General features: G+C 39.3%; 1 protein-coding gene across 1 annotated transcript in view; it reads right to left on the bottom strand.

Annotated features, from left to right (window-relative positions):
- The window catches only part of plekhg4 (pleckstrin homology domain containing, family G (with RhoGef domain) member 4), a 40,604-nt gene extending 23,907 nt beyond the window's left edge, over window positions 1-16,697 (bottom strand). The window contains exons 1-3 of the mRNA XM_062989604.1: window positions 16,623-16,697; window positions 4,835-5,032; window positions 107-2,294 (exon numbers count right to left, since the gene is read on the bottom strand). Of these exons, the coding sequence (XP_062845674.1) occupies window positions 107-2,294; window positions 4,835-5,032; window positions 16,623-16,625 (2,389 nt within the window). The 5' untranslated portion in view covers window positions 16,626-16,697. The remainder of the gene's footprint in view (window positions 1-106; window positions 2,295-4,834; window positions 5,033-16,622) is intronic.
- Between the last annotated feature and the right edge of the window lie 10,471 nt (window positions 16,698-27,168).

Here is a 27,168-nt window from a genome sequence, read left to right as displayed (position 1 = left end):
TGAATATGAGGGGGGCAAGCTTTAACAGTTGAGGTAGAAAAAAAGCTTGTAAAATTGACAGGAATTAGATCGGTAGAGGGATTTGGCGAGAGCAATTAGAGTTTACCTTGCTGATGCGATTTCATCTCCGCTCCCAGCTGTAAAGAGGATGTAAGTTCATCTTGTAACCTTTGCTCCTCTATTCTTTCTGTTTTTTCTCCATCCATCTGCTCCTCCACATTAGACACTGGAAGGGTACTATCTTCCTCCAGCAGTGCATCTGAAGTCTGTATATCCATTTGTTCTGGGGGTGTGCCACCATTTTCGTCTGGTACATCTGAAGCAATCCCAGGGCGTTGAGGCCCTGCAGACTCTTTAGTTTCTAAATAACTGACTGCTACAGTTACCTGTTCACTCTCAATGGTAGAACATCCCAGAATGCCAGCATTCTCAACGCCTTTGGATGTAATTCCCATACTTTGACTCTCCACCTTTTCAGACACTAGCTCTAGCCTCTCTTGTGCGTCTTTTTTGTCTGTGCCTAATGATTTACCTGTCTCCCAAGCTAAATATGTGCTTGCAGCTGTGCCAGATTTGGGTGTATAGTTTACCAAACCTGTTTGAGGAGTCCTACCTTTTTCTATCGCATCAACTGCCACTCCCTCTGCCTCCAACACTCTATAATTCCCTTTTCTTAGCTCCTCGTCTTTTGTACCGGTCTTACTCGGTTCCACTGTGTCTTGTGGTATTACTTGCTCTTTCCTCTCTTCCTCCAAATCTGTCTCTTTATTTTCCTCTTTCCTCTTATGAATCTCCATACAAAACTCTGTCCTCTCCTGACCTGGATGGCTGGCTGTGATTTGACTCTCCGCAGGCTGTTTGCAGACAATGGCCGGGTCTACCTGGTCCCCAAGGGGGACTGATGACCTAGGACTGCCCTCCTCTGCATCACATGAACTATGGTTGCTTTCACTTTTATGGACACTGTACACGCAGTCTGCTGGCTGACTCACTTGCTGGTCTAAAGGATCTTTTATATGAGCCAGGCTTCTCTGCATCTCTTTCTGACTCTCAGTGGAGATGGAGGCTGATGAAAGTGGTACATTTGGTACAGTAGTGTCCTGCACAGTAATATGAACAGTAACCTTATTGCCCGTTTGAAAACAACACTCAACTTCTCGTATATCCCTGCTATTTTCTGTAGTATAACTCTTTGCTGAAGTCTGATCGGAGTCTGATAAGACCTGGTTGGTACAGTCTGGTTCAAAGCAATGAGTTTCTGGACAGTGATGAACCTCATTTTTAGCTTCAGTGTCTGGATGCATGATGTCAGTATTTAAGTCATTAAGTGCTGTATTGTTGCAGTCTGAGTGCTTAAGCACACACTCGTTCTCAGGCACATGCTCAAGCAAACAGTCAGATTGAAGTGTACCTTTATGAGAGGCTGGATCGGTGTCACCTTTCTCCTGCCGCTGGTTGTGATATGGCTCGCTCAGGTTCTCTTCGATCAGCATAGCGCACACAATGCTTTGGGGGCAAGCACCATTTTTCACAGTGCTTAGTATGGCATTATTGTTTGGCTGCGCAGGCCCTGTAGTCCATGGTTTGTGGAGATTTCTGAAGTTCGTGCTTATAGACTGAGTCAAAGACCCCTTCTGTGGGGAAAAGCGAGGGTACGTGATGTCCTCCAGCTCTACGTATTCACCTTCCGATTCATCAGCTGCGCTGCTTCTCCCGCTGCTCTCCTTACTGTCCTTTTCCATAGCAGAGTGGAATTTAACTCCTTCACACTGGTCCTCTGTCTTTGCTGACTGGCCTATGGAAGTGTCAATCAAAAGCACTTGCTCTGACAAAGAATTACGGTTGTCTTCCTGCCCCTTTTCCTCTCCAAAGTCATTCTGGCTACCATTTGCCAACACCAGCTTGGTTGCATTTGGGGGTCTGCTGACAAACTCAGGGTGCACAACATCCTCCCAAGGTACCCTGTAAATATCATTATCAGCTGAAAGCAGGCAGTGCTCCAGGGTGGCTTGGCCATCTCCGTTTCTCTCCCGGTTGATGGAGTCCAGCCAGTCCATGCTGAAAAGTGAGGTGTAGGCTAGCTCAGGGATCTCCAAGTCCTCCACATACTGCCCGTTCTGTGACAGACACTTGAGAGTGATGCGTGGTGGGCTTTTGGCTGATGCTGCAACCTGCAGATAAAAGTCACCAGGCTGCAGGACACGCTTGTCCAGAGAGGACAACTGAATTATGATCTTCTCACGGACACACAGTGGCCAGCCCTCGTGACGGAACAAGAATCCACCATATGGGAACTGCAGAAAGATGGATGGATTAAAAATTAGATGTTTCATTTAGTCTCTCAAGTATAATAAATTAGTTCAAAATGTAACGTGAGTATACTGAACATACTATAAGTGCTGTACATGCATGAACAATTAACAACATAAAAATGTGCAGAAAGACAAAGCCTAAGAAATTTAAAAGAAATTAAATTCGCAACCTTGCAACATGTGGCAGGTAAGTGCAAACACGCAGCATTTAAATGCAGTTTAACAGGTATTTCAAGGCATAACAGCTAGTTGTCTCTTGCTTTTAAATTAGTGCTCTCACCATCTTATTTGAATTTAAGTTATTTGAATTTGGAGTTCCTTTCTGCCAAAACCAAATATTGGTATAGCTAAAACCACTAAATAACTGAAAACTACACAAAGTTTCATTTTGTTATGGACAAGACCATACATACTGTGAACATAATGGCAGATTAATTAAAAAGAAATGGTACAAGAACTCAATTCTAAAACAAAAAACTATGACCTCACACACACACACACACAGAGAGAGAGAGAGAGAGAGAGAGAGAGAGAGAGAGAGAGAGAGAGAGAGAGAGAGATAGGTGAAAGAACACAAAACAAAACACTGATTTGACACTAATTTGTTTTTAAAGATCACCTTTCAGGCTTGCCACACACCAGGATTACTTACGGCTTTGTAGCCTGTCTTTTTGCACAGGTGTGTGCATGTGTGTATGAAAGAGATGTGAAAAGCTGGTCTGTGGGCTTTCAGGGTCAGATCATTATCCGCTTGAGTGACTAAAGCAACACAGAGGCACAAATACCTCCAAGTTCAAGCTTTTCCTGTTTATTACTGACTTTTGGTGTGTTTGAAAGCAAATGATGCACACACAGGTCTGTCTGTCCTGCTTGTTTCCAGTGTTAGGCAAGCTACCTTACTGTTGTCTGCTGATATCCAAATTGAGAATATAATGTGTTCTTTTATTGTTTTTGAAATACATTAAAGTTTACACTTTTACAGCTTTTACACATTTCTGAATATAAACAAAAAAATTCCCCAAACTTAATGCTTTACATAAGCACATTTTGATTTTAATTATAGCCACCAGTCTGTTTATGTGTGTCAATATTTGCACTCAGATTGGGAAATTTTTTCTTGCTTAATTGTTCAAGAAAGATAGATTCTGTTGAAAATGAATGGACTGCTCTCTTCAAATCTGATCACATTTAAAAAAAATTTAATATAAGTCAGGGATCTGACATGGCTGACATTTACCCCTGTATCCTTAAGTCAATGCGTCTTCAGCAGGGCGTTCAGGGTCTTTACTGTCTAGCATGGCTGCATTGTTTTTCTTGAGAATGTGGGTGAATAAATATATCAGCATTCATTTTTCATTTAATTTTGACCAATTGACCAGTTCCTACTAAATTGAATTAACTCACAGCATCACCTGAAATCAGCTCTTCAAACATTGTTAAAATATCAATAAAACATCAATAAAATATGATTTATTTATTTATTTGTATTCATTTTGAGCAAAACGAATCCTGTGAAATTTACATTTGCATTAACTACTGGCACTTTACTGGAAATTACAGACAAAGCAGGAGTCACGCTTAAGCTCTACACTCTTAAAAACAATAAAGAATGTATCAGTTTGCACAGCATTGTTGTCTAAGTCATGTTATCTGCGCTGTGTTTAGGCGCTTTGATTTAACTCTGGGCGGTACATTATTTGTCAAAAAAAGAAGTACAACTTGTAACACCGTGCAAGGTTGGTGCTATTTTTATGCCATGGATTGAGTCACTCCCACACCTGATTACATACTGGGTTGGCTCTTACACAAGGTCTTAAAAGAATTTAAGCCTTTTCCAGGACTAGGTGTCTAACCTCCATTGTTTAGATACAGTGTTAGGCACAGACACAAATGTGAAAACTAGAAGAAAATTTCTTTTTTTTGGTGGAAAAAAGTTCAAATGAACACAAATGATATGTGCACAAAAACAACATCAAAAACAACATTCTGTACATACAGTCTACACACATACACTCCCAAAATAAGTCTTTAGAATAATGTACAGACATATTGCAAACACAAAGAAAGAGTCATGAAATAAAGCCTGCAGCGTGTGGGTGCATATTTGTGCTTGGATAAGAATGGAAGGGAGAACATGTCGGCTAGGAAAAACCCCTAATTTCCAAAGTGTTAATAAGCCTCTTTCTCAAATAACAAAAACAAGAGCTACCAAAACATTCGATCCAACTAGCACCTCCATGCTTTTGTCCAAGGTGTGTGTGTTTGTTCCGACTGTGCCCACATGAGTAATAGCAGGGAAAGCGGCACCTTAACCAAACATGACACACCACATTGATATCTTAGGCATGAGACTACACGACTTTTACACACTGAACACAAAAGAGTGTGACTGGACCACAAAGCAAAAAGAACATTAACAGACAAAAGAGGGGAAAACTGAGCAACCATGAAGAATGCGGTGATTTATTTATATGATGTGTAAAGGTAAAGATTCTCATTTAAAGAGACAATGTGTCACTCACACATGCATCCTGTTGGATGCTCTGGAGGATACGCTTGGCAGGAACCAGGAAATCGATGAGGTAGTGCAGGCCGTCCCCACGATACGACGACTCTACCACATCCAGCACCTGGCAAAGCACAGTGCCACCGGTGGCCTCGAATGGCGGGTAGAGTGCCGCGAGTGTGCTTTGGATGCAGCTGTCCAAAGATTCAGAGTCCTGGAAATGCACACAGAGGGAGCACACCTATCACCCATCAAGATGCAATTATGTACTGCAGCAAGACAGTAAGAAACAAAAAGTCAGACACTATGTACAGTTAATCCCTTTCACAAGGCCGCATGTCAAACACACACTGTATTAACAGATACGCATGCGCAACCCATGCACATGAACTCAGAGCAGAAACACATCATCGTGTTGGGTTCAGCAGTAGGTGAGAGAAAATGGAGTAGTCTGCCGCATCATGAATCTTTTTCCTTTTACTGAACTAAGAAATCAAACAGAAGATTAGTGGAAACAATTTGCCCCCTAGGGTGCATTCATATGATCCAACCGCTTTTGTACACACTCTAAGCAGAGTTTTTCCTATAAAAGTCAGCTTCTTCAGGCATTACAACAATAGGGAAGAAGATCTGATGTGGAACATTTCACAGTTGTAAGCAATTCCATGTCAAGCAATTTAGGGTTGAGGGATTTGCCCAAGACGCAACTCTGCATTGGTTGGTTGCAACTGTCTGATCATCACTTTTACCAGGTAGTGCATTCATTCTCACTAAGTAGCTCAAAAAATGCTTTCCTGCATTAGCAACGTTGCTTCTGAGAATAAATTTCAAATTGCTAGTAAAATGATTCTTATTATGTAGAACTAACAAATTAAACAGACTGCCATGCAAGCTAGTGAAACAATAAGCATTTATTATCTTCTGTTTGTAGTTTCATTAATAGGAGTTGTATGAGACAGACACACCAGCACATACTTGAGTATGACATCTCAAACATCAGGTACCGATTGACAAAAACCGGTTATGGATTAACCCCGGCTAAGACATCAGGAGTTTTTTGCTTCTCCTGAGTGCAGAGAAGCTTGAAGTACAACACTGGAAGGAAGTTGCTTAACAGCTCGTCTAGGAGAGGTTGGTCGGTTATCTACACAGACATGACTATGTCTGAAGAAAAGAATGGCTTCTAATGAATAATTTGAACAAGAGCATTAATGCACGAGCATTAAAAATTGTCCACAATATAAATGTTTGAGATTAAAATGCTTATTACTATGAAGTAGTTTGCATTAACAACAAAGTATGTAGTATATTCTCGCTACACACTGCTCTTCATCAGCTATAAGCCATACAGACACAAACACACATGTGTAGACACATGTGAAGCCCTATGAAATCCACAATGCAAAGAGAAAACGTATTGTTTAGATATTTAAAAATAGGATCAAAGTAATCTAGGTGCTTTTTGACTGGAATCTTTAAGCTAATTATCCAGGAAGGAAGGGCGATCAGTGCTTTTTCAAACTGTGTGAAAGCAAACATTTAGGAGAAAGTAAAATATACTTGCCTAATTGCTGTAATTTTCCTCAGTAAGAGCTTTCTTTTAAGATCTCTTCTTTATTATAACGAGACTAAATGAAATGGTAAGCTAATCCATGTTCTTCAAAGACTCCAGTTGCAAAGCAGAATAGAGAAGGGTTTGGGCTGGCTGCTCTTTTACAAACAAATCAGATTTTGTTTTCCTAACTGGGCTTTAATAGAGCCGAATGCTGCTTTTTAAACAGACATGACGAACTTGCTCACAATGCAAGTCACTTTTCTCTCATCCCCTTATGTATTTCAGCACAATCTCATTAGCCTGAGATCCGTCTGGCTGTCCATACATCTCCTTTTCCCATACACTTTACAGATCACTATCACAGACCATTAAAAAACTCATACAGACTATTTGGACTTTTGCCGTTTCCTCACCAACATGTTTATGGAGTGATGCTGAGGTACTAAAAGCCATTAGAATCAACATAATAGAACACCTGTAACTACTGTCCTCACAATACATATATTTTGCTCTGTGTAATGTGTATTACTATAACATGTGGTGTCAGCTTTCACTTAAGGTGCCATTAGAGTTGGTGAAACTTCAGTAAGGCTACATTATATGAATAGGATTTATTTCGCCACATTTTGTAGGTGTAAGGTTGAAGATAGGGCAAAGTATTCCAACAGCTTAAAGGAATTTTAAATAGTGACAATGCCTAACAAAAATGTTGGTATTTGTTATACAGGCATTTTGTGTACTTTGGGATGCAGCCAAATGAACTGGCTTCCCTGTACACTTGATAAGAGAGCTAAGGGCAGAACATATTAAATACCCAAAATAAAAAGCGTCTGTTTTCATTGTGAACTAGTCTTAAGGGTCCATTGTGCTTGCTAGTAAAATGAATGGTTGGGAAAATGTGTTTCTTTGAAATGTTTTTAATGCTCACTAATCCCATAAAATCCCATTTTGTCTGTAGCTGTCTGTAACTGTAATGGTCTCAGACACGACGTTCAGTTTGCTTCGGTGCTGCTATTTCTCTGAACTCTGCTGCCCTAATAGGTGAAAATATCTAAAAGCAAACATCATAGGAGAAAGTTAAATATGCATTCCTTGTGGATATAATTAAAGCTGAGAGCTTTCTCATACATATTTCTTTTGTATCCAGGACAGACTAAATATAGCAGTAATCCAGTGGAGATGGAATTGGAGCTGGCTTATTGTTACTGTCTAATATTCTTTTTATTTTAAATAGTCACACAGACATTTTTTCCTTTTCGATCTTTAATCTCTGTTCATATTTTTATCTGAGTGGAGAGATTTGAAGCTTTGGATTGGAGAAGTTTGAATCAACAATACCGGTGTTTTGTGAAGTTCTGTAGCTATACCAACCAGGTAAACAGACTTCATAGCAAATGGAGAAAGCAGACTGCATTTGCTGTCACAGAGTCTGGAAAGCAAATGCTTCTCCCATTTGATCCACGTTTCTCAAAACCGCTGTATCCTGGTTCAGACCGAGAGCAGATGATGCTGCATCAAAGTAAACCAAACTGTTCCTCCATAAACACATGACTGAGTGCCTGTCGTGGCAAGGAGACCATGCGGTTAATAGCTGATTGTTTTCCCTGCTTTGTACATGGCACCAACCCATTTCGGTAATGATTCTCATGACGGCAGAGTTCACGACACCGAGCTGTGCGTAATCAAGCATCTGGTCTGTAAAGGGCCCATAGGAGTGGCCTACGGTGGCACCATATTAGATTACTTAACTAATCCCGTCTCTACAGGCGACAGGCTGGCCAATGAATAATCAATCATATTATCTGCTCCCAAGGGTGCAGTGATTTTCTACACTAACTGTGTTAACCCCCCCCACACACACACACTCCACACACACTTAGAGAACACAGGAGAAACACAGCGCTTAAAAGAGGACCAATATTTATGACTAAAGGTTTCAAGTGATTGCAAGAAGGGAAATAATGCGCTTGTATGATTATACTATTCCTAAAAGCACTGCAGTTCTTTATGACATCACTATTCCATAATATCTGTGTGAAACTGATTCTTGGATTAATCTGGATTTTTTTTAACAGTGTTGAATCTGATCTCTTAACAACCGCACAAATATTTGCTTTCTAGTGAATTCAAGGTTTCAAATAAAACATTTTAAAATCAAATAACAGATACAATCAGTGCTACTAAAGTGTGAACATAAAATCTATTTCTTGTGCAGTTCAGCCTAACGTTTGGATGTGTAAGCTTGACTGAGCTGCCTCTAGACATTCTGACTAAATGTAATCACTTTTTTCTCTTAATATAATCCTTCTGTGGCTCCAAATTTCAGCCCACGTTCTACTTTAAGCACTGTGTTTATGTTAGCATTAACATTCATTTCCAGGTTTCTAAAGGTGTGTTTTAAAATTAAATGGTTCCAGGCTTTGAAGAAACTCACAGAAGCTCAAACATCTCATTTTAGACTAACTTGAACATCTGATTAAACAGTGCTACTCATCTCCTAACGAAGAAAACTTCAGAAATAAATACACACACACACACACATATATATATATATATATATATATATATATATATATATATATATATATATATATATATACAGTGTATCACAAAAGTGAGTACACCCCTCACATTTCTGCAGATATTTAAGTATATCTTTTTATGGGACAACACTGACAAAATGACACTTTGACACAATGAAAAGTAGTCTGTGTGCAGCTTATATAACAGTGTAAATTTATTCTTCCCTCAAAATAACTCAATATACAGCCATTAATGTCTAATCCACCGGCAACAAAAGTGAGTGCACCCCTTAGTGAAAGTTCCTGAAGTGTCAATATTTTGTGTGGCCACCATTATTTCCCAGAACTGCCTTAACTCTCCTGGGCATGGAGTTCACCAGAGCTTCACAGGTTGCCACTGGAATGCTTTTCCACTCCTCCATGACGACATCACGGAGCTGGCGGATATTCGAGACTTTGCACTCCTCCACCTTCCGCTTGAGGATGCCCCAAAGATGTTCTATTGGGTTTAGGTCTGGAGACATGCTTGGCCAGTCCATCACCTTTACCCTCAGCCTCTTCAATAAAGCAGTGGTTGTCTTAGAGGTGTGTTTGGGGTCATTATCATGCTGGAACACTGCCCTGCGACCCAGTTTCCGGAGGGAGGGGATCATGCTCTGCTTCAGTATTTCACAGTACATATTGGAGTTCATGTGTCCCTCAATGAAATGTAACTCCCCAACACCTGCTGCACTCATGCAGCCCCAGACCATGGCATTCCCACCACCATGCTTGACTGTAGGCATGACACACTTATCTTTGTACTCCTCACCTGATTGCCGCCACACATGCTTGAGACCATCTGAACCAAACAAATTAATCTTGGTCTCATCAGACCATAGGACATGGTTCCAGTAATCCATGTCCTTTGTTGACATGTCTTCAGCAAACTGTTTGCGGGCTTTCTTGTGTAGAGACTTCAGAAGAGGCTTCCTTCTGGGGTGACAGCCATGCAGACCAATTTGATGTAGTGTGCGGCGTATGGTCTGAGCACTGACAGGCTGACCCCCCACCTTTTCAATCTCTGCAGCAATGCTGACAGCACTCCTGCGCCTATCTTTCAAAGACAGCAGTTGGATGTGACGCTGAGCACGTGCACTCAGCTTCTTTGGACGACCAACTCGAGGTCTGTTCTGAGTGGACCCTGCTCTTTTAAAACGCTGGATGATCTTGGCCACTGTGCTGCAGCTCAGTTTCAGGGTGTTGGCAATCTTCTTGTAGCCTTGGCCATCTTCATGTAGCGCAACAATTCGTCTTTTAAGATCCTCAGAGAGTTCTTTGCCATGAGGTGCCATGTTGGAACTTTCAGTGACCAGTATGAGAGAGTGTGAGAGCTGTACTACTAAATTGAACACACCTGCTCCCTATGCACACCTGAGACCTAGTAACACTAACAAGTCACATGACATTTTGGAGGGAAAATGACAAGCAGTGCTCAATTTGGACATTTAGGGGTGTAGTCTCTTAGGGGTGTACTCACTTTTGTTGCCGGTGGTTTAGACATTAATGGCTGTATATTGAGTTATTTTGAGGGAAGAATAAATTTACACTGTTATATAAGCTGCACACAGACTACTTTTCATTGTGTCAAAGTGTCATTTTGTCAGTGTTGTCCCATGAAAAGATATACTCAAATATCTGCAGAAATGTGAGGGGTGTACTCACTTTTGTGATACACTGTATATACAGTGTATCACAAAAGTGAGTACACCCCTCACATTTCTGCAAATATTTTATTATATCTTTTCATGGGACAACACTATAGAACTAAAACTTGGATATAACTTAGAGTAGTCAGTGTACAACTTGTATAGCAGTGTAGATTTACTGTCTTCTGAAAATAACTCAACACACAGCCATTAATGTCTAAATGGCTGGCAACATAAGTGAGTACACCCCACAGTGAACATGTCCAAATTGTGCCCAAAGTGTCAATATTTTGTGTGACCACCATTATTATCCAGCACTGCCTTAACCCTCCTGGGCATGGAATTCACCAGAGCTGCACAGGTTGCTACTGGAATCCTCTTCCACTCCTCCATGATGACATCACGGAGCTGGTGGATGTTAGACACCTTGAACTCCTCCACCTTCCACTTGAGGATGCGCCACAGGTGCTCAATTGGGTTTAGTCCATCACCTTTACCTTCAGCTTCCTCAGCAAGGCAGTTGTCATCTTGGAGGTTGTGTTTGGGGTCGTTATCCTGTTGGAAAACTGCCATGAGGCCCAGTTTTCGAAGGGAGGGGATCATGCTCTGTTTCAGAATGTCACAGTACATGTTGGAATTCATGTTTCCCTCAATGAACCGCAGCTCCCCAGTGCCAGCAACACTCATACAGCCCAAGACCATGATGCTACCACCACCATGCTTGACTGTAGGCAAGATACAGTTGTCTTGGTACTTCTCACCAGGGCGCCGCCACACATGCTGGACACCATCTGAGCCAAACAAGTTTATCTTGGTCTCGTCAGACCACAGGGCATTCCAGTAATCCATGTTCTTGGACTGCTTGTCTTCAGCAAACTGCGGGCGGGCTTTCTTGTGCGTCAGCTTCCTTCTGGGATGACGACCATGCAGACCGAGTTGATGCAGTGTGCGGCGTATGGTCTGAGCACTGACAGGCTGACCTCCCACATCTTCAACCTCTGCAGCAATGCTGGCAGCACTCATGTGTCTATTTTTTAAAGCCAACCTCTGGATATGACGCCGAACACGTGGACTCAACTTCTTTGGTCGACCCTGGCGAAGCCTGTTCCGAGTGGAACCTGTCCTGGAAAACCGCTGTATGACCTTGGCCACCATGCTGTAGCTCAGTTTCAGGGTGTTAGCAATCTTCTTATAGCCCAGGCCATCTTTGTGGAGAGCAACAATTCTATTTCTCACATCCTCAGAGAGTTCTTTGCCATGAGGTGCCATGTTGAATATCCAGTGGCCAGTATGAGAGAATTGTACCCAAAACACCAAATTTAACAGCCCTGCTCCCCATTTACACCTGGGACCTTGACACATGACACCAGGGAGGGACAACGACACATTTGGGCACAATTTGGACATGTTCACTGTGGGGTGTACTCACTTATGTTGCCAGCTATTTAGACATTAATGGCTGTGTGTTGAGTTATTTTCAGAAGACAGTAAATCTACACTGCTATACAAGTTGTACACTGACTACTCTAAGTTATATCCAAGTTTCATGTCTATAGTGTTGTCCCATGAAAAGATATAATGAAATATTTGCAGAAATGTGAGGGGTGTACTCACTTTTGTGATACACTGTATATATAATTCTAATTCTAATTCTTTTCACATATTAAAATGTTAAAATATAAAACATTTTACTATGCACAGTATATACAGTAAATCACTTCGCATGCTAAATGTTTTAGTTCATTAAAATAAAACAACATTTAAACATTTCAGCACAGTCAACAATCCAGATTCAATCCTGGTTTAATGCACTATCTGTGTAAGGATTCCAAGATAGGCTTCTGACCCAGTCCAGAACAAAACTGTTACTAAATTCCCAAAATAGAAATACAGGCACAATGGATTGTTACAGCCTAACTGAGGCATTGCAAAATCTGATGACTTCAAAAGTGTTTCAGATGTCAAAAGGCACAACTAAACAACTGCTTTTTCAACAATTGCATACATTATTCCAGGAGGCTGTGAGGTAATACGCACTCGCATACCAAACTGTCCAACAGGCACATAAGCACACAAAGACTAACACACTTGCACAGCAACAGACATACATCCTACAGTGTGCGTGTGTGGGTGTGTGTTAGGTCACTAGAGACCCAACCTTTTACCCCAGCACAAGTGACAGAATGAGCCATCTGTCCATCAGGAAAAAAAAAAAAACAGAGAGCTGTGCTAATGATAACTAGTAAGTACATTTATATTCCAGCATAACTGGTTATTTTATTTGAAGCCTGGTGATCAGGAAGTGCTACTGAGGGTATGGTTGGCAAAAGCCTTTGTAAAACAGAAGCTCAAAAGTTTAGTTGCCAATAATGGAAAAGGTGGCTTATTACAACACAAACTCTAAATTAAACCAAATCTGTTGTCAAAAGGAGATGGAAATGTCATTTAAATGATTACCATGTTAAATCTACCCTTCCTGTTGGGGTGAAACAGGTGCTTCCCTGAATTTGTTCCTACATCTGTAATGTTTTTTTCAACGTCCTACAATGACTAGGACAGGTTTGCCCTTCCTGTTGCACACCAGCTTACATAGAGTATCTAGTACAGGAAAAAGAGTCAATCAGGAAATATTTCTGCATCTGAAAGAATAATATTAGGCAATAATAGTCTGTCTAGTACATTAGACCCTATGAGAGAGGGCAATTTTAACTTACAATTTCAACACATTTTGCTTAAGATAAACTGCTCTTTTCACTCGAGTCATTATAGTAGCATCTCTGTATAAGGTAACACTTTTTAGTAAGTGATCTTTAGGTGCTCTGGTGGCGCAGTGGTAAAGTACGCTAGCCCATCATCACTCAGATTTGTTTTTGTATTTTTATCTTTTGTTTTGATGAACTGTGATTTCTGCACAGAGGTACACGGAATCAAAAAAGACATTAAAAGCATGGTCTACAAAAACACAACTGGCCATGTTTGAGCAAGAGAAGGTTGGAAGGGGTCTCTTCCCACCGAGATATGCAATCCTCGGGACTGTGAGTGTGTGTGTGTGTGTGGGGGGGGGATCACATGGAGCCTAGCGTAGCTCTCTGTATGCGATATGGTTCTGTGTGGAAACCCAACACTGGCAGGTGATGAGACACAGCTGCACAGTGGACACGTGTCTGAGGTGCGTGTGGTGATCCAGCTCTCCTTAAACAGATTGGGGGTTGTGTATGCCGCACCTGATTTACAACAGGAAATTGGAAATGACTAGATTGGCAGATAAAAGACAAACAACATTTGTTATACTTAATTATTAAAAAGTAAACCATCATTAGACAGATTAATCTAGTCTCTTTTCAAAATGTACGCAAACCCATCTGAGCTGCTACAGTTGCTTGCACAGCAGACTGAACGCAGACAGCAGCCGCCACTGCTTCGAGTGTCTCCCGAAAATAATCCAGGCTAATTTTACTCAGACTCCATGTGAAATTTAAATCTGTACATGGTTTTAACCTTGTCTGTCTGTTAGAACATAGGTACAGTCAGAGTAATCTGAGGCCTTTTGTTTTTAGGGTTAATGCACATGACTCTAAAATTGTGTCCATTCAAACCAAAGCTTATTAACACAAGAAAGAGGAAGCCAAACAAAAAAGCTGACTTTCGGCTTTGTGCCAGTAATGGAGTCACACTGTTGGCTATTGTAAAGAGAGTCTTTACTGGCTGGAAGTTGGCCTGTCCGGTGGTGCTGTCAGAGGCTTAAATCAGCAGGATGGCACAATATAAGGTCAAATAGGGGGTGTCTTTTGGGCATTTAATGTTTTGAAGTTTTGCTTTGTCTGGCTCTGCATGCACAAGCCATGACTATTTTGAATGTTAGGCCACTTGTTTAACATGTTACAGCCACCACAGTAAAATGTTTAATATATCAGTGCTGTTGTAAACACAGACAGCTTACTGAGTCTTATAGGCTCCTATAACATGTTAAATTAGGTCGCTAAATTGAAAACATCTATGGTTGGGCTGTTAGAGAAAAGGGGCTTAGCTGACCAGCTTGGACCTCTCAGCATGGGAACAATAAATGTTATTATTGATTGGCTGGTGTTTTAAATAGTTTACATAAATAAAACTGGACACTCTTTCCCCTAATATTCACTAGCTCAAAAGAAAACATCATTAGCTGCAGCCCAACTGCTTCGTGTATTGAACAGTCACCCTGTGATCAAACACAGAACGAGAAATGGTCATGGCCATGCTTTACATGCTGCTTCTATGACAGAACATTCTTCTAGCAGACAAAATAAACAGCAGCCTCCAATAAGGATATGCACACAGCAAAATTAAAAACTTAAAAAACCTGCTCTTGTATTCTCCCAAAATAAGCGCTAGCATTTTCTTACAAAATCTCTGCTGTTCTGAATCCTAGCTGATGATTTCTTAACAAATCAATAACAGAAGTTAGAACAGGGGCCCTCATATCTGTAGACTGAGTAAACCAGTAATACCTCACACACAAGATCTTTACCTCAAAGTCAGACCAAGTTAAAACTCTTATCTCTGTCTTCAGAACAAACACACATCCCTAGGATAACTTAGTTACCCCTTAAAGTACCTTAACCTGAGAATTAGGTTAAGGAACTGTCCGGTGAGCGCTGTGTTTTGATGCTAGGGTTGAAGATTAACTTGTAATTAAACTTATGTAATCTGAATTTATTTACTTATAATTGGGTGATTTTGTAACCAGAGTGTCATTTCACAAGATCTTTTTTTTTTATTTGAACCAAGTTATCTGCTGCCCGCTTTTCATCAACCAGTGGCGGCTTCCTACACAGAGCCATATCATGTTCTGAGTCACGCTATGCTATTTGAATCCGCCACCACCCATGCTGGTGCATCCACCAGTCCCAGTAATCGCATACCACAGTGAGAAAAAACCCTAGCTAACCTTCCCTCTCTCAGTCAAGGCCCATTTCGTCACCTGCCCAGGTCAGTAGCACTGCTGAGATTCCAACGCGCAAGTGTTGCCTTTATACTAAATTTTCATTTGTAAGGATGTTGAGTTTTGATTAGTTTGTTTGTCATACTGAATAGTTTTACATTAAAGATAATATATAAAAACCTGAGCTGATAGAATATAGCAAATACAGAACTTCTTATTAGTTATTTATTTACTCAACTTACTCTCATTTTAAGGATCATGCTAAATTCACGCTGAGTTCATTTAACCAGTCTTTTAAATAAGCGTATTAAATTTTAGTTTTCTTTATATTATCATGAGTATATTGGTAATACATTTGTGGAAAAAGACTGTGGCAGTACAGAACACTTATTTTTAAACATTATAATTAAATTGGAGTTATAACGCCTTTACTACTGCTTGGTAAGTGTGTATTGGTGATGCTTACTGTGGGATATAACAACCAGCTGCGGTTTACCAGCACATTTCTAAAACCTGCAGAGAAAGTAAAAGGCCAGGAAGAGTTCTGTATAAGTATTTCGTGACACACCAACAAATCACCACTGTACCCCCACCCCCTACACCCTGCTGACACACTCCAATGTCTAGAAAACACAGCAGTGAACAGCTGCAACAAGACACAAGTAAGCACATTGGGGCAGTAGTGAAGCCTTTGCATGCTGAGTCTTCAGTTTAGCTTCATGCATTCATGCTTTCTGCAATTACCTGCTTCAAGGACACCCAAACTACTGCATAGTGGTCACATGGCCTGCTCACTCATTCACTTCTAGCACACACAACCTAAAGAATACTATACCTATGCTTTACTTAGCAGGTACAGATAAAACTCAAGCAGCTATAATTAATAACATCAGTACTTTCCTTTACCACAAGCACACACTTAAAGCTCTATCCAAATGATTTTTATTTTAATACAAAACTAACTCACTAAAGGTGAACTCATCAATACCAGCACACACAAGTCCCACACCTCCCCCCTTAACCCCATAAGGTAAAGCCATTAGCACCTCAGCATATCTCAGCTTGACCCCCAACTAAGCCTCTATACCCCAGCAAACACACTTAATCCTGTAACTCACCATATTGTGAGGAAGGTATCCTGCCTAAATTTCCAGGCTTTTTGTACATTTTGCTGGTAGTCCTAAAGTTCTGATATTCCTCTGCATGTGTATGTTGTGTCCACACAGTAGATCCTCGGCACAATGACACACTCAACACACTGCAGCAACTCTCTCAGGGTAAAGACCGCCCACTCTTAACTCCACCTATCCCATTACTGCCTGCTCGTCTATCAGAGGGTTATGATCGCCCACAGACGTACCGAAAAAGCAACCAAACAAGTACCTCTAAATAATACAGACAAGAATTTTGATATTTCCGTGTATTAAAAAAGAAAAACTTAGCTTTTTATTCATGTACAGTAAATGTCAGATGGTAGTTGTTGAGCTTAACAGTAAACAATTATATTAACTTTAGGAGGAATGATAAATCTGAGCATTTTTTCATGTTTTACCACACCAAGAAAAACAACTCCAAAGCTCCAATCTGCTTTAGTTGGGATAAATTGTAAAAACTCCTCCCAGAGATTAAAGTGTGCAAGGTGCTACTGGATGACCTGATGAAGGCTGAGACAAATGTGTCATTGTAAACCATATGATTTAACAATTCTTTATTAAAACAAACAGCACTGTCCAGACTCCTTTGTAGTTGCCATGGGATGATGAGCAATTTGGGTATGGAAGGTCAGAATGTTACAATAGTTTAATCCATTACTAAAAATGCATTTCATTTGCACAGTCAGGGGTTAAAAGCATTGATCAAGAGTGGCAGAAGCCACCCACAGGGACAGGGCAGCATGACCTCGAGTAATAGCCGTGGTTTCTGTTTTAAATTGGCTCTAATCAAATCTTAAAAACATAAAAACACTCCCAACAAAGCAGAGGAAATCATTTTCTATTAAGAGAGACAACCTGGGTTGTACAAGCTGACTGGTGAGGCTCAGTTTAAAAACTACAGAATATGTGTGTGTAACATTGCAATGTTTACAGCATTTTCAGCTAAACACACTCCAAGCAATTATGGATTAAATGCCCAGCAGAGGCAACTTGGGTTTGATACAATTAAGACCCTGCAAAAAAAAAAACAAGTTAAGTAAAACCTGCAGATTTAAAGTGTTACGTAATAGAATAACAGCCATTTAATAATTTATGCCAAAAAAAAACAGCCATGACCGGGGGCAGGAAGCACCCTGAATTTACATGAGTCTGTACCTATTGTAATAGAAAAGTGGAAAGATTTGCCATGAGGCAACTTGCAAATCTGCTATTGTTCTCCAGGTGAATAGATGACATATAATATGATCTAGTATTTCAGTTGAACTGCCAAGTGTCTGTGTGTCTCTGTCATTGTCTCTTTGCGTGTGCATGTGTGTGTCGCACTGTGTATCTGTATCTCTGTGTGTCTCTCTGAGTCTAGGCCTGTGTGTGTTTTTCTCTATGCCCATGCGTGTGTCTCTATACGCATGTTCCGTGAGTCTGTGTCTGCAGGCTCATACATGACCACATGGAAGAGCCTGAGGGAAAGGAACAGCTGAGTTATTCAGTCCGATCTTTCTCAGGCTAAAAGGTCTTTGTTACATGATAGCATGTGACAGGGTGTAAACTATTTTAAGTAAAGAAAATCATGTGTTAAACAGAGTGTTTCTCCTAAATGCCACAAAAGATATAACTGAACTGATGGCAACGATAAATTACTATTTAAACAAAACTAGATGTGCCAGTCTGCAGTCAATGATCACACCAGTCAGAATTTGCTCACACCACCATGGCAACCGCATCAAAACAGTGAAAGCTGAGAAGCACTGAAGACACACGACATGCTTTTCCTGACAAATCAGGGTTTGTCCTGCCATTGCAAATTCATAGATTATACAAGTCTTTGAAATGTCAATCTCCATCTCAAACCAGTCTGGCTCTTCTACTTTGACCTTCTATAAATCATTTTTGTCTGCAGAACTGCAACTTACTGGATGCTTATGCTTTGTTCTTTTCTGAGCCATCCATCTGTAGCGACTGCTCTGCCGCAGGTCAAAAAGCCCATCTTCAAGTGCCATATTTCTCAACAGAAGAGTTGGCTTAAGGATGCACTTTTGGATGATCCACCTTGCAATGTATAGAAGTTAAAGAACCTGCTAGTAGTGTCACGACACCAGATACAATAGGATACAACATGGTCCACATGTCCATAGGACTCCCTTCGGGTCAGAGCTGATTTGACAGCATAGGCAGGTAGTCCTAATGTTGTGTGTGTGTATATATATATACATGCCAGAGATTACAATCTGAGTGTGTCAACATAGCACAGCAACAGAGCCAAATTCAGCCTCTGACCTCTGAGCTTAGAAAACACATTTTACCCTGAGGCACTGTGGTAACTCCTTCTCACTTCCTGCTTTCTGAATCTCTTTCACATTTATTCCCCTCTCAGCAAGGTTAAACATAATTGCTTTATATAAACCCACATCAATGACCTTGGCATGACTGCTTTTAACTTAAAACACATAGTGTGGGTGAGAAGTCCCACAGCACACTCTATAGTCTACAGCAAGAAAGTGCTTTACTTACCAACTGCAGTGCCAACATAAAGCTTTTCAGGATCCCCTCATCCTGCCTTAACAGGAAACCCAACATAATAAGTGCTTGTTCTGAAAGGTACACAATCTCTCCAAAACCTGCTAGGCTATGTCTTTAATTGCACACTATGCAGTATATTCTACTGCTAGGAGTTTTCAGCAGTAGAGAATAACAAATAGATAACTGGATACGACTAGACCGGGGGAAAAGGGAACAATGCATACATAGAATAAAAAAAAAAAAGGGTAGCAGAATTCTTTCTTAGCGCCATGAAAAAACACTTAATCTTAACTTTTTGTCATTGTTTCGGTCCATTTTTGGCCATTTATAGGTCATTTTTGTGTTTACATCCATTATTTTTATATTATAATAAAAGTAATTTGTATTACATTACTATAACTTATTTAGTAAACATCATTGAATTAAAATCTAAATGAAATAGTAAAGAGCTCTTGTAAAGAGCTAAAATCTGTAGCTATTTCTAGTCATACCATTTCATGCTTGCAAGCAGGTTTACTGGTCCAGCCATTGTTTCATTAGATGTTAAAAGAACACCATGTTGGTAACAAAAGACAACGGACTTGTGTAAATATAAACCAAACTGCAGCTCCATGTCTAAAGCACGCTTCAGTCAAGGGTTAAAATTTTATCAGATTACACAGGCTGTTTAATAAGCCACCAGGGCCATGGTTGATCAAAAAAAAGACAGGGCTAATGTAATCTAAAGGGAAAAGTACCAAAACAAAAAGGACTGACCTTTGTTCAGTCACATGTGGAAACAGAGAAATAAAGGCTGAAACAGGAAAACTGTACTTCCAGCACGTCCAAATGTTCCTATGATGATTATACTTATTCATGCCTGGTGTCTTTGCAGACAGTTGTCGTTATCAACCCGAGCCTCCACCGAGAGTCACATTATCTGTTTTTTATTTATGAGATACTATATGCTTAGTATAAGTATAAAAAGTGGTGTGCCTTTTGTTGATGAGCATGTCATTGGTGATATAATGGGTGGGCTGTTCAGGTGAAGTAAGTCTTGAATTATGCACAGGCTCACACCCATGCACATCTGAGACCTGTACCAACATGAGGAGGAATGATGAGTATGGGGGCTTTTTGTTGTTTTCAAGAATGGAAATGATAAGGTGTCATCCTTTACCATGACTACAGAAAAAAACGAGGTTTATATTAGTTTGAAAGTAGGAAAAAAGCCTAAATAACCATAAAGTCCATGATTTATCAGTGGAAAAAACAGTCTAGTGAATACTTCTGAGTGCTTTTCCTGCCAGATACAGACACACTGGTCCAGGTTAAAGATATTTTTGGGGTTTATAAGATGCTACAAACCTGCTACAACTGCTACAAACCCAAACCAAAGCATATGCATTTTATTATGCAGCATTAAACAGGAATTGGCTACTGAAGAACTGCAACTGAAGAAAGTAAATGCCATTTACTTCACTATTTGAACGTAGATTGCTGGTTGTTATTGATCGAGCATTTGACAGTGTAAGAGCATTATTTATGATAACACACAACCACAGAAGAATGATGTGATAAACCAACATCAAGGTTAAAGCAATCAGTAAAAATACATACTGTATTGATTTCTGTAAAGGAGGTCACTATAGCCTGACATGAACCTTCAACTTAGTCTGATAACCTAATTGATTCATGCATGGTCCATTTAATGCCGTCCTGCTTACAGTCCAACATTTAGATGTATTTTCGCCCCAATGCCCTGATTTTAAAAACACACAGTAAACAGTCGAATTGGTTTTAAACTTTTATAGTGGATCTGATTACTTTTAAAATGTGAGTATGGTTGTGTTATTGGATGCTGAATTTCAAAATTGTAGTGCACTGGTTAGTTCAGTGGTGACTAGCAGGATTTGTACAGAGCCAGTCTGTTACATAAGGCTCATTAATAAGATGAAAATAAGAAAACACTGGACTGTTTGTTTGAATTCAGCAGCTTTAAACAGAGACAGCAGGAGAGATGGGTGAACACGTAATGTTTGCTTGAACTAAAACCAGGGATTTAACCAGGGGTTAAAATTTTTTAAAGGTCTATAAGAAACATCTTAAAACAACATTTAATTTAGAACAGTCTCCTTAACCCCTAAACCCTGTAAAGTTTTTTTAACAGACAAACTAAAGATGCTGGTAAGGATGAGAACAAGGGAAGAGACAGTAGCTTGTTTGATGAGCAGTAATATTTACCCCGTCTGTTCTCTGCAGTACTAATATCTCTAAAATACAGTCATAAACATATTAGGAGCATTATGAATAGACATGAACATGCAAAATCAAAATGTATCCACTATATTTAAAAGTCTTTTTTCACCTCACTGTATTGGTCCTGTGTGCTACTGTGAACAGAATGTGGTACTTGGTGGTCTCAGTTTGATAAGACTTGGTACTTGGTCTGTCAAGTTTGAGAACCACTAATTTTCTTACATTTGTATGGCCCATAAAACTGGTTTTTGGCCATTTTAAAGCATAGAACAACACACTATTTACCACTTTTTGCATACCAAAAACAGAGCCAGCTAGGTAATGTTTATGTGGTGTGATTTCATTAGCAGTCAAGTTAAAGCATGAATGGAGGCCAGGAAAAGCCTAGCGTAAATCAAGCAGACATACACAAAATAGGAAAAGACTGAATAAAAAAGAAAGCTGTGAATCTTGGCGTGACAGTCCTCTGAAAGCAATGACACAATTTATTTTATCCTACTGCCAACTACAAAAGCTCAGCTGGCATTTATTTCAGCCCATTATATTAAACAACAACAGTTTACTTTGGTCTTTTTCTTTATTGCCTGATTTGAATCCACTGGCCTTTTGTTAAAGGTTGTTAAAAGTATTTTAAGCTCTTAGTAACCTCTACCAGATTTGGGCAAAACGATGAACTAGAACTATTTGTTTTCCCACACATCATAAATGTATATCATCTTCTAACAGCAGGAAGCTTGAACCAGTAACATTTTGATTACTTGTCCAGTACCTTAATGGCTGAGCTACAAGCATTGCCATAGTTCATGGATACACTTTTCACTGAAGAAAACTTGTGGAGTCCTGGTAGCATTACCTGATGTATACCAGACTTTCTGTAGTAGTAGTACTACTAAATGTAACAAACATCAGCTATCTATCATCCTTTGTAACACTGCATCACTATGATGGCAGACTGTCTTATATAGGTCAAGAAAATGGAATTATAAAACCACAAGACATAGGGACAGGGTGTCACCAGTCAGTATAAGTTTCTTGCTCAGACAAGAAACTGAACAAAATGACTGACTGAATTCCACAAACAGGTGGTTAGAGAACATAAGAGACTCACCAATAGTGGATCCCACTAGAGCCCCAATCCGCCCATTTATTGGCTTTTAAATCCCAGTGCCAAAGCAGAATACTGCATTAAATACTGTCATCAAAAACACTTTAGTGAAACACTATAGTGGATGTAGAGACACACACTCCAACTTCACACTGGTAACGTCAGGCAGTCTGTTAGCTCATCCTGGGAAAGCTCCTCCCCCCTTTCTAACTTGGGGAAAAAAGGGGGAAGAGATATTTGGCTGGGTGGTTAGTGAGGGGCGACATCGCCCCGTTCTCCTCCCACTGGCCTGCCAGAGCACATGATCCTGTTCGCCTTGTAGAGGTCACCAGAGTGCACAGGAATATTAAGCATAACCAAATTGCAGCCAAGAAGAAAAATCTGAACAAATGAATTAGACTTAATACAAAAGAGTTTCATGTTTTCAGCCACTCGGTATAATAATAAAGTGGATTAAAATTTATCAGGTGGCTTTCACTTCGTCTTTAAAACAATGTGTATTTTCTGCTTTTTACGGCAGTAAGCACTTCGGCTCAAATACATTCTATATTTATTATTATGCATTTAGAATCACTGCTCATAGGTTTGCAAACGGTGATGGCTGAAAATAAATACACAATCAAAACGAATATCTTGTGTTATGTTTTTATTAACTGATTTACCCTGGTCATAGTTACAATGGGTCTGGTTCCACCAAGAAACACTGGGTGCAAAGCAGGAACACCCTTTTAACCCATCACCACAACCAAGACTGCTTTCAAGTTCCCACATGAAGAAATCTGATAGGAATTCAAAAGCCGCGTTTATTTCTTACCCAACAACTGTGTGCACATGATTAGTAAACAAACTTAAGACCACCATGGTGAAGCCCTGTCACATGGCTAATAAATGCACATTAATGTCAGAGCTCATAAAAACGTAGAAGAGCAAAATCTAGGAATAATATAATTAAACCCTCTTAACCTCACATGATGAATTAAACAACAATATTGAGCAATGTGAATGTTTTACTACCACATGCAGACACACGCATAAATACAAACATGGTTCCCAGGTAAAAATATGAAGTGGTAATTATCTAGACAGAGAAGCCTAGAACATTGGCTGTGCTATTATAACCTACACAGTACAGGCAGGAATAATAACAGGGTGTTCTGCTTCACAAATATTTTTATTTCCCCCACTTAACAATATTATCACCGAGTCTAACAACACCCATGCTAATCCTGGAGCATTAAGTCTCTACTTGACTTGAGGTGAGTTCAAATCTGAAAAATGAGATAATTGATGTTTTGCAGTTCAGTTGTAAAGATGCAAAATACACCCATCAATTTTTATTTTAATATTACCCTTCATATTCAAGAATTAAAACAATGTTGCACTTGCCAAATATAAAAATCACAGTCTAAACATATGCTCTTATAACATGTTGTTAAAAATGTACAATAATACATTACTGAGCTATAATTATGCTTTATTTTTTAATCTCCGTGGGTAGTGTCGCCTCACAGCAAGAAGGTCCTGGGTTCGATCCCCAGGTGGGACGGTCCGGGTCCTTTCTGTGTGGAGTTTGCATGTCCTCCCCGTGTCCGTGTGGGTTTCCTCCGGGTGCTCCGGTTTCCTCCCACAGTCCAAAGACATGCAAGTGAGGTGAATTGTCCATCACTGTGTTCTATATAACCTTGTGAACTGATGAACCGTGTGTTACGAGTAACCGTTCCTGTCATGAATGTAACCAAAGTGTAAAATATGACGTTAAAATCCTAATAAACAAACAAACAAACAGTATGACAACTAAGGTAGAAACACCTAAAAAAAAACAATACAATATATTTTTTGTAATTGTTTGATTAAAGCAAGTATTTTTTCTTTTTGATCAGTTATTTTTCAAGAATAAAACAATACCAATAGAGCATGTTTATAATTACAAATTTGTCAGTACTCAAATTTCAGAGTTTTCCTTATTTTCTTGCTTTATATAAAAGCTGTACTGTGGTACTAAAAACCAATCAATAACAAACTTCTTGTTTTTCTATCTTTCTTTTAGTTTTTTTGTCTTATCTTTAACGCAAATATAATAAAAGCACACACTGAATGAGCTAAATAACAACAATACATTCGTTGCTGTTTGATTTAATGGAATGTGGGGAACTTTATGTGGTCTGTCAACCACCAGTGACCACAGGCTTTTATTTTACAACAGTCAAACATATTATCAGGGTTTAAAACCTAGGTAATAAATGTAACTACCGATTATTGATTCAGGTAATGAATTGTCACACTGTGTGCATGCACGTTTAAAAACGTAAATAATGTGCGGAACACCGTGAAATTGTTAAGCAGTAATTAAATGTAAATGACAAACCGTTAGAACAATTTTTTGTACCACAGTATGAAGTAAATTACCAATTTATGTCGACGTTTTTGAAAGTTCTAAGATAAAGTTACTTTTAAAATGTGTGTAATAGAGTTTTCATTTATACTAAATGTCACAGAAATCACCAATCACGTATCCTAACACCACACAACAGTTATCTTTCCAACCGTTAGTGGGCGAACTATGGTGTTTACAATCAAGCGGCTGGAGTCCAGATTTGCGCCTCAGACAGCAGGAAGTTTAAAAATGTACTCGTTTAATAAATAAATAAATACATAAACACATAAATAAACAAACGGCTTCTTACCGTAACTTCCACCTGTCACGGCTCTGTATTTTTCAATGGCCAGTAAAACCTCCTGAGTGGAAGAATGCTGTTAGGTGATTGGTTCCTGCGAATTCAACTGTAAATATAATTGGTTTACAAACTGTCAATCAGAAATAACCAACCGCCCATCAATTCACTGAGTCTTCGAATTATTTAGCTTAAATTGTGAATGTATTCCAATTTTAAGTGAAATACTGAATTCATTGTTAGAAGCCCATACTAAAAGCCAGGTTAAAATAGCATTTTAGCAAATGTTCATATTCAAAGTCACTTAAAATTACAACCAAATACAACTTAAGCAGTTAAGGGCCTTAACCAGGGGCCCAGCTGTGGCAATTTGTCAGTTATGGGACTGGAGCCAGTTAACACAAAGTAAGGTCACATCAGTATTTAACAGAGTATACATTTATTGGGATTCTCTGTTACCTAGAGAGGTGTAGGTAGTTTTATACCTGGGTTTAAAACCTGTCACTACATTTTATGAAATTACACACACACACACACACACACACACATATATATATATATATATATATATATATATATATATATATATATATATATACACATAAATATATATATATATATATACACACACACACACACCCACACATAAATATATATTTATATAATTTTAAATATGTTAAAACCTCTAAATTGTCCATGTAAACTTGAAATAGCACAGTAATACAAAATAATAAAATACTAAAAAGTGGTAAGAGCAAACTTTTTCGAACAAGAGCAGGTGAAGTACATAAAGGTCCAACAAAGACGCATGAAAATCTATAATGTCTTTTTCTCCAGTCACCTAATAACCGTCTGTGTTTGCTGCAAGACTGTGTTCATTGAAGGGAGCAAAATGGCACATTAGCACATAAATACACTGAACTGTTTTTGAAGGACAGGCAGGAAAAGCCATACCTATACCAGCGGGACCCAGAGAGTTTGAAGGGGCAAGAGGGCTTTATTATTCTTTAGTGTTCCCCTTTGCTGGGCCTCCTCCACCTCTGAAGTGCAGGCAGGACCAGCTGAGACCTACTTAAAGATGCCAGGAAAAAAATTTAAGCTCATTTTGATTGGGTTTTTATTAGCAATATTTTTACATAAGATATAGTGCCAAAATATCTTTGACAAACATCGGTTCAATCGGTTCACTTCAATGCACAAGATATAAGAATTCACTTTCTCATTCTCTTTTTGTCTTTCCTCTTGCACGCTACTCAGAGTTAATATTTGGCACAGAGACTCTTCTTCCACAGAACATCCATTGGGCTGTTCCTATGAAAACATTTAAAATGTGAAATGAAAAAGCTGAACAGTTTATTTCTGTAAATTGACACACACAAAAAATCTAATTTCAAGTGTCCAAGAGATAACGATGAAATTACAGCAACAAGGTTAAGTGTGACTACACAACAGTTGCTCTTCTGTTTGCCAGGCACAACAATTAGCAAGGCCTCTTATACAGCACAATTTACACTTGCTCTAAAGGCACAACAGTCAGCACACACTGAACAACACAACAAAGCTTTAAATGAGCAGTTCAGCAGCTTCAATTTGAATTTGACATGGCTTTTGATCTTAAAGTGCAAATAATAAGCTTTGCATATAACACTACTCATTATCAGCCTAAACAGATATAATGCATGATATAAACACATTAAATGAATGTTGTCTTGAATTTCATGAATTATGTAACAGTGGCTTCAGGACTTTCATTAACAAAACAACAAACAACACATTTGTATGCACATGGTGACACTGAAGTTGAGGTACTGCAAAAACAACAATGAATTGCTCAGACCTTGTACAGTTCATTTGATTTCAAAAACATCAGGGACTAGTTGTATCAACAGAACTTCATGCACCTAATTGCACCTACACTTACTGTAGCTTAAATCTGTCTTAGCTAGAACATTATGACGATGAACGTTATTCAGTTATG

The sequence above is a fragment of the Trichomycterus rosablanca genome, chromosome 27 (assembly GCF_030014385.1).
Source record: "Trichomycterus rosablanca isolate fTriRos1 chromosome 27, fTriRos1.hap1, whole genome shotgun sequence".
Classification (NCBI taxonomy): domain Eukaryota; kingdom Metazoa; phylum Chordata; class Actinopteri; order Siluriformes; family Trichomycteridae; genus Trichomycterus; species Trichomycterus rosablanca.
The sequence above is the reverse complement of the archived record's forward strand: the minus strand, read 5'-3'. Positions and strand labels throughout refer to the sequence as shown.